The following is an 8,813-nucleotide window of genomic DNA, read 5'->3' on the forward strand; positions in this document are numbered from 1 at the left end:
TCAGGCTAACCTCCAACTCAAAGTTGCTATCCCCCTGACTTAGCCTGCTAGGTACCAGGGTTACAGGTGTGTACTACCATGCTTGACTTAATTCAGTTTTTAAAGTATCATTATGTGTAACAGTAAGATTGGAATCTCTCAAAATAATTCAACCATTCTTGTTATTCTTACGTGATTGCTGATTATTGGAATTACGTGTATGCATTTGATTCATTCATTGAAAGATAGTTTTTCCTATTATGTTTGAAGTTAAGGGCAAAATCCTTCCCAACCTTGTTTACTACTTTTTGTGTTTACCTGGCTCAGTGCTTCAACTGTGGCTAACTGCTCAGTAAATTTGTAGAATAAATGAGTGATTAACAAACGATAATGTTGGCATGGGTAGTACAGGCAGCATAGTGTTGTAGAAAGAATATAGATACTCTTTGTATCCTTACTTTAGATCATAAGAGGTAATATTTTGGAGGTTGTTAAGATAACTTGGGATAGTAAAAAGCATAGTCTTTTACTTAAAATGTTTGTTCATTTTTTTTAGTTTCTTATTTCAGTCTGCTTAAAGACCAACATTTTTTAAATCAACATTTTTATCATATAAACCGGGTACATTGTGTACATTAGGTTGAGTTTTAATGAGCTTTGTTATTTTTTCTTTTAAAGTTTTACATGTGGCACCCATAAAAAATGAGGCTGAGAACACGAAAAGCTTCTCAGCAATCAAATCCAATCCAAACACAGCGTACTGCCAGAGCAAAAAGGAAATATTCCGAAGTTGATGATAGCCTGCCTGCACGAGGAGAAAAACCACCGAAGAATGAGACCGGCTTATTGTCTTCAATTAAAAAATTCATTAAAGGAAGCACACCCAAGGTAGTAGTTTTGCTTTATACTTACATTTTTTTAAAAAATGAGATTTAGATTGTATTCTCTAAGCATGTATACATGAACAATTGATATTGATAAATCCCTTGTAAGGGGATGTCTGTATTTCAGTGTTATTTTATCTTTAGGAATGTCACATGGAAAATAGTTAATGGAGATTGAAGATGAACATTATCTTGCTGAAATAATGGAGAGCCAAAGAAAATGTTTGCTTATTTTTGTTTCACTTGAAGTTTAAAAATTTTTTTAACCTGTTTTCTTAGACTTCAGAGAAAAAGTTTCCAGTTAATGTTTATTTGCTATTTAGGAAGGTGATTTCTTTTGTCTACCAGAATTGTAATACTATTTGTAAAGTGAAATGAATTACTTAAAGAGAAAACAAAATTATTTAAAGAAAGTGTGGACACTGATGTATGTAAATTTATTACTTTGCACAGAAAAATTACTATTGACTTATATGGTAGATTTTCTTAGAATTAATAAAACCTAGTAATTTGGAACCATGATCAAGATTTTGATATATTCTGTTTATGTAGGATTTGGTGCTGTTTTTACGTTGTTGTTGTTTTGTGTTTGTTTTTGTTTTTTTGATACAGGATCTTGCTGTGTAGTTCAGGCTGGCCTTGAACTCTTTGTGTAGCCCATGCTGGCTTCAAACTTGCATTGATTCTCCTGCCTCAGCCTCCAGAGTGCTAAGGTGCACTTTCGCTCCCGGCCTTGATGTCTTTTTTATCTGTGATTTCTTTTGTCATTAATTAATGACATTACTTTTGTTTCTTTGAGTACATTGGTCTTATCCTGCAAGTATTCTAGTGAAATTAACCATGTGACAGAGATTAGATTTCTTCCAGAAACATGAATTCCCATCTCTTTAAATTCCTAATGGGTTTTCACCAGCTTCTGTTGATGGAGAAGGTTACTGTTTATTAGCTCATTCTCCTGTACAGCTATATTTGTTATTCATAATAGTGATTCATAATTACTCTGTTTTTTCATATATTCTTTTTAGTATTCTTTCTCTAGAAGACACATGCTCCTTTCCTTTACATAGTATTCTTTCAATAGAAGACAGATGCTATGTTCCGTTAAGTGTGCAAGTGCAAAACCTTAATCATTACCTAGATTCAGTATTTCAAGATTTTATGATACCTAATGATATATTTGTCTAAACATCTTGGTAAATTTTTCCTATGTCTTGTGACTTCTACTTATATTATTTCCTCTGACCTTCTGTTAATGTGACTATGTTGTATTTTTTCCTAAATATTTAGTTGTTCAATCATGTTGGTCAGCAAATTTTTTCTCATGTCAACATAAACACTTAGCATCTTTCTGTCAACATTTCTGCCAAAAATTTTTCTGGTCAAGATGTATTAATACCTGTTTATGTAAAGGTGTTAAGTAAAATAGGGGAATAAAAAATAGGTTTGCAAATTAATGTTTTTCGTATAGCTACACATTCATTTAGTTGTACTGTAATTCATCTTAGATTTCTTTGTTATATTCTGTAAAGTTATTATGGAAATAAGTACTGTATTTAGAAGCTTTGCTGAAATCAGGGTACATTGGTTCTTTTCCCAGTCTACTAATCCTGTGTTAAAGTAAAAAGTTTAGTTTGCAATGTATTATTTGTAATAACTTCTAATTCATGTTGCTGTTTTATCTACATCATCATAAACCGTCTTCTTATATTCTAAAGTTATCATACATGATGCTCACTTATGTATGCATCTTAAGAGTGTCTTTTTTTTCCCAGAACTTGTTGACAGTTCACAGCTGATAGTGAGATGCTTTGTATCTAGTATTTCCTTAATCCTTTATGACCATCTTTTGATATTTTATGGAAGCTGGGCGTGGTGGTGCATGCCTGTAATCCTAGTGCTTGGGAGGCTGAGGCGGGAGGCTGAGGCAGGAGGATCGTTGTGAGTTCGAGACTGATCTAGGTTGCAAAGTGAGCTCAAAACCAGCCTGAACTGCATAGTGAGCCCCTGTTTCAAAAAGACAAAATAAAAATTAAAAAAAAAAAAAAATTAAAAAAAAGTTATTGGAAAAGGAAAAAAACTAAGACTTAGTGAACGTAAGTGTAATACATTGTCAGTAATAGTAATTATTAGTAAATAACTTGCCCAGGATGAAAAAAAGAGTAAAGTAACAGTCACTGAGACTTTTGGGGCAGTTCCTATATGCAAGAGCACTGTCCTGAGTGTTTTCAAGTCTAATAATTTATTTAATCCTCACAAACAACGTAGACCTTGTTATCACTATATTACAGATGAGGAAACTGAGGCACAGGGAGGTGCAAGATTACTTAGCTTTAAGTGGCAAGAATGGAACCCAGTTATCTTGGTTTCAGAGCGTACACTTTTTTTTTTGAGACAGAGTCTCGCTATTCAGATTGGCCTTAAACTCATGGCACTCTTCCTTCCTTAGCCTCCTGAGTGCTGGGATTACAAGTGTGTGCAACTACGCCTGACCCAGAGCATACGCTCCTAATTACTATGTACTATAGCATCTTTAGCAACTGGTAGCGCTAGAATTTTTTATTTTTTATGCTAGGGGTTGAATGCAGGACCTCACACCCAGGGCTTCATCCTTAGCCCCTTTTTTAGTTTTTTATTTTAAGACATGTTCTTGCTAAATTATCCAGGCTGAGTTCAAGCTTGTGATCCTTCTGCCTTGGCCTCCCAAACTGTAGAAACTACAGGTGTGCCCACCTCATCCAGCCCTGGTGTTTTAAAGTGAAGTATATTGGACTCCAATACCTATGCTATTTCTGTTTTACCATTCTGCCTCCAAAATAGCTAGATACGGTACTGCCTTTACCTAATTAGTATAGGGATAGTAAATCTCTTATGTGGAAATTATTCTTGGTGCAAGTATATAAAAATTGGTTCTTATGCTATCCATTTTGTCCTCTATTTATATTCTGTCAGCTCAAAGCTTGAAGTTTGTTCCTTTTTTTTGGTCTTTTTGAGACAAAGTCTCACTATGCAGTTCAGGCTGGCCTTGAGCTCACTTTGTAGCCCAGGCTGGTCTCGCACTTGTAATGATATTTTGCCTCCACCTCCCAAGTGCTGGGATTACAGGTGTGTGCCGCTATGCCTGGCAATGAGTTTGTTCTTTTTAGAGGAACTTTTTTTCTGTAGTATTTTGTGCATACATCTTATACTGTCTTTAATTTAGTCCTTTTGACTGGATGATACAACTCTTTATTTTTTACTAGTGTCCTTTTCAAACCCAATTTATTCATCTCGATATGCTGCCACCTTTGGTTTCCTTGGTACTTTTCTTTTAGATTTATATGGCTATGTGAGTAGACCTGAGAGATTTAGACAAGTATAAGCCTGGTTTTTAGAAACTTCCTTGCCTGCTTTCTTAGCCTGCTTTATTTGCTTTCTTTTGCTATTTTGATATCTAAGATTACATGACTACTGGTGTCCTTGCTCTGTTGCTTCTTTGTTGTACTGTACTGGGTATTGAACCCAAGGGATTCATACTGAGCTACATATCCTGCCCTTTTTTATTTTCATTTTGAGACAGGATCCCGCTAAGTTCCCCATGTGGAACTTGAACTTCCAATTCTGCTGCGTCAGTCCTCAAAGTTCTGGCATTACATGTGTGTCACTACTCCTAGCTTCTATTTTTATGTAACCAACCAGGTTCCATCTGCCTCTCTTCCTGATTTTTGCCATAAATTAAGCATGAAAGTATTCAGATAAACAAAACATGGGCCATTCATTTATGAATAAAAGGAGTGTGTATTCATTTGCTAGGGTTGCTATAATAAAATACCACACACTGGGTAACTTCAGTAGTATTTTCAGAGCTGGGCATGGTGGCACACTTCTGTAATCCAAGTATGGAAAGTTGAGGGAAGAATATCAGGAGTTCAAGCCCACCTGGCTACATAGCAAGTTGGGGGCCAGTCTGGACTGTATGGTAAGACCCTGTCTCAAAACAGCGATAACAATAAAATGATTATTTTTCATCTATTATTAAGTATTATGTAAAGTACATAACTTCATGCACTATGCTTTGATATGACTGGTTAGTAGGTTTGTTTATATCAGCATAAACACAAAAGCATTAGGAGTGTTAACATATGATATCAGTCAGCAAGTGATTTCCTCAACTAGGAATTTTTGGCTCCATTATCTTATAGAACCACTGTCATGTATGCTGTCTGTCATTGAAATGTCATCATGCACTGCATGGCTTGTTGGATGTACAAGAAAGACTGGGATTGGGTGATATGTCATCTTTCAGTATTGAATGATTGAACATTTCAGCATTTTATTCTGAAGAGTAGGGTTGTCAATTTTGAATGTGTTCTCAGATAAACCACAGCATAGTCAGTCCTGTGTGGTACCTCCACAGTATCAATTTATACCCACCCTATTGTTAAATAGGAAAATAGTATCTGTATGAGTGGTATGTTGGTTTATGCATGCTTTTCTCTAGACAAGAGGATTCTGAATAATAGGAGTTTGATGTTGTATTTCATCAGGAAGAAGTATTCAGTTCAGCTGCTGCACAGGCAGATAATGCCCCTTGTGTTTCTTTTTCTTTTCTTTTTTTAAAAATTAAAAGTGATAATCTGTGGTAGGGGCTCTCGTGAGAGGTAGAATCTAGCGGGAATTTTTCCAAGATGGCTTTGCATTTCCTTTTATAGCCTTTTTTTTTTTCTTTTCTTGCGACATGATCTCTCTCACTTTGCAGTTCAGGTTGGCCTCCAACTCGCAGTGATCCTCCAGCCTCCTGAGTGCTGGGATTACAGGGTTGTGCCACCACACCAGCTGTCCATTTTAACAACAGTACTACTAGTTTAAATCTCCAAATTTGAGGTCCTTTACGTCCTTGTTCCTACTTCATTGTTTTTGGTACCCTTTTTTATGCTCTGAAATAACAGTCCAGCTCCTTTTACCTGTCTTTGAAGAGTTGCTCAAGTAATCTCTGAAGGTCGCAGTCATTGTTTTTATTAGTGCTGTTAGTTACAAAGTTACTGGAGTAGTAAGTAATCTGCTCTAACATTCTCCTCTCTTTTGGGACTCATTTTTTCCTTAAGACTTTTAGTGTTGTAGAATGCAGGTTTTTGGGAGTATATGTTTATGTTTAGGGCAGCTATACTAAGAAACTTCTTCCAGAGGAAGCTGGAACTTTAAGCTTAAATTTGAGCTTTGCTGTATTATTTGTTTTTGGACTTTATAAAGAGAGCCCTAGGGCCAGGGATATAGCTCTGTGTTGCAGCGCCTACCTGGCAAGCGCGAGGCCCTGAGTTTGACTCAAAAAAAGAAAAAAGGAAAAAAAAAGAGAGTGAAAGAGAGCCCTATCTTTTCTAGTAATGGAAATTCCATGTTTCAAATGTGAAACTTCTGCTCACCATTTTAAAATACAGGGGCATATTAAACAGTAAAAATTTTGTTGTAAATTACCGAAACATCATTTTGTGTGGTAAAACTGTCTTGTTTTGATGGAGCAGCCTAAAATTAAATGAATTGCTGTGCCAAAGTATAGGTGTGTATTGAATGGTATTTGCAGTAATATCTTGTTTTGTATTTTTGTCATTTATATTACCATCGTTCATTAAAATATAATCCTCAACCTTTCAAAAATGTGTAATAGTATATTAGTTGCTTGGGTAAAAGCATCAAATACAAAAAATTTGAGAAGTTATGGCAGTCAAATAAGAATGCTGATTGCATAAATTACAGACTTAAAGATTTGAAAATCAAATCCTTTTCAATGTGTTTCAGGTAGTATCACTAAATCAGCAAGGAATTGTAGGGAAATATTATAAGAGTGTAAGAAAAAGACTCATGCAATAGACGGCTAGAAAATTTTGCAAATGAGAAAGATAGTTGTATAAATGGAGAAAAACAGGGTTGGTGGTATAGTTTAATTATAGAGTACTTGTCTAGAAAGTGTGAGGCCCCGGATTGAATCCCCAGCACTGTAAAACAAACAAATGAAGAGAAATAAATCAGGCTAATGCTTGGAACTATATGTTTTAGTCAGTCATACTCCAAGAATAGTATCAGCTAGTCACGTGGACCTGCCCTAAATAAGGCAACAAATAGAGAGCTTTGAGTTCGTGGTGTTAATGTGGGTATTTAAATAATTGAGACAGTAGAGATGTGGAAGTTGGCAGGCCCTGCCTTTTGGGAGTTTAGTACCAGCAAGTTCAGTGAGACACCTTCTCCTATCCTTAGTGCTCAAGGAAATAATCTCTTTTCCTAAGAACAGTTCTAACAATAAGGGAAAATTGGCTGAAAATTAAGAGCACATTGTACAATTTGGTATTTCCATAGCTTAGAAAATTTAGGGGCGCCTCAGAAAGAATCTGAATCATGGGATGTCAAAATTGTGGGAATGCTGTAGTTGCATGCTATAACTTCATCAATACTTTTAAAACAGACTTTTCCTGTGTTTTTAAAATTTATACTCTTTGATATTAATTGCATTTTGTTTCTTCAGGATCTGAAAAACAAGAGAAAGTATACCATATTTTACCATTTAAAACACTGTAACATATAAGGAAGAATGAATGCTCAGTGCATGTTTTTTCCTCTTATATCTTAAGGAAGAAAGAGAAAATCCTTCGAAACGAAGTAGAATTGAACGTGATATAGATAATAATTTGATCACATCAACACCAAGAGCAGGAGAAAAGCCTAACAAACAGATATCTCGAGTAAGACGGAAAAGTCAAGTAAATGGAGGTTTGTTAATATTTAGATTCTGTTTTACTTAGGTGAAGCAGAGATCTCACTGACATGTTCCTTATCTGTTTTTAAAAATCTGCTTTAATGACTTTTGCCTCATTTTGGTAATCTATTTTATATTCAGTATTAGCATGAAATGAAAAATTTGTCTTCTAAAAGTATCTTACTTTGAATTAGAATAAAGGCGTAATAACTATTTAGCATAAAAATATAAACAGATTGGGCTCAGTAGAGATTTGCCTAAAATTCATGGAGCCCTGGGTTCAATTCTTTGGTTTTTCTCCGGTACCGGGAACTGAACTCACGACCTTGCGCTTGCCAGGCAGGCGCTTTGCCGCTGAGCTAAATCCCCAGCCCCCCTGGGTTCAATTCTTAAAACATACACACACACACACACACACACACACACCAGTGTATGGATCAACTTCTTTTTTTTTTTTTTTACTTCTAATTGCATTTCTTAGAGCAGTGATAATTGTGACTTAATTTGAGATATGTATAAAAACTTGTTTCTGGATCATGCTATTTTAGGACTCAAAAGGTACAGTAGTTAAGTCATTTAATTCAGTAGTTCTTAACTGGAAGTGGTTTTGTTCCTGATGTTTATAAATATTTGGAGACCCTTATAGTTGACACACCCTATGGGGGGGGCGGATGCACAAGCATCTAGCAAATAGAAGTAAGGGGTGCTGGCGAGCATCCTGTAGTGCATAGTACAGTCCATCACAGCAACGAATTATCAGGCCTAAGTGCCAGTGTTAAACTGTTATCAGTGTTTATTGAATAGCTGAGAAGCTCCTCAAAGTCAACAAGGAGAAAGACATTAAGGACAAGCAGAGAGAGAGAGGTCTAAAGAACAACATTTCAGAGCATGGAGGTACCTTTTAAATTAAAGCTGTTTTCAGTAGTGTAGCAATAACAGTGTGTTGTGTCCCTTCATCAGTATAGTAATTATTTTTATTGTTTGAAGTGATTAGTGAGGTCCAGAAGGAGACTGAGATGGGCAAGGAGACAAGCCAGGAGAGAAAAGAGAGAAAGAAATAAGTTTTAAAAGGTTTAACAAAGCTGGGCATGGTGGTGCATGCCTGTAATCCCAGCACTTGGGAGGTTGAGGGAGGAGGATCTCTGTGAGTTCATGGCCAGCCTGGGCTACATAAATGAGTTTGAGGCTAGCTTGTGCAACATAGCAAGACCTTGTCTCAAAAAAAAAAA

At 35.9% G+C, this 8,813-nt stretch overlaps 1 protein-coding gene across 3 annotated transcripts in view; it reads left to right on the forward strand.

The window, feature by feature from the left end:
- Positions 1–8,813, forward strand: part of Ctdspl2 (CTD (carboxy-terminal domain, RNA polymerase II, polypeptide A) small phosphatase like 2) — a 75,693-nt gene that overhangs the window by 26,019 nt on the left and 40,861 nt on the right. For all 3 annotated transcript variants that reach the window (XM_005381418.2, XM_005381416.2, XM_013512468.1), the window contains exons 2-3: positions 658–867; positions 7,460–7,598. In XM_005381418.2, coding sequence (XP_005381475.1) covers positions 682–867; positions 7,460–7,598 — 325 coding nt within the window. In that variant the 5' untranslated portion in view covers positions 658–681. The remainder of the gene's footprint in view (positions 1–657; positions 868–7,459; positions 7,599–8,813) is intronic.

Source organism: Chinchilla lanigera, unplaced genomic scaffold (genome assembly GCF_000276665.1).
Source record: "Chinchilla lanigera isolate Chin_1 unplaced genomic scaffold, ChiLan1.0 scaffold00015, whole genome shotgun sequence".
NCBI lineage: Eukaryota > Metazoa > Chordata > Mammalia > Rodentia > Chinchillidae > Chinchilla > Chinchilla lanigera.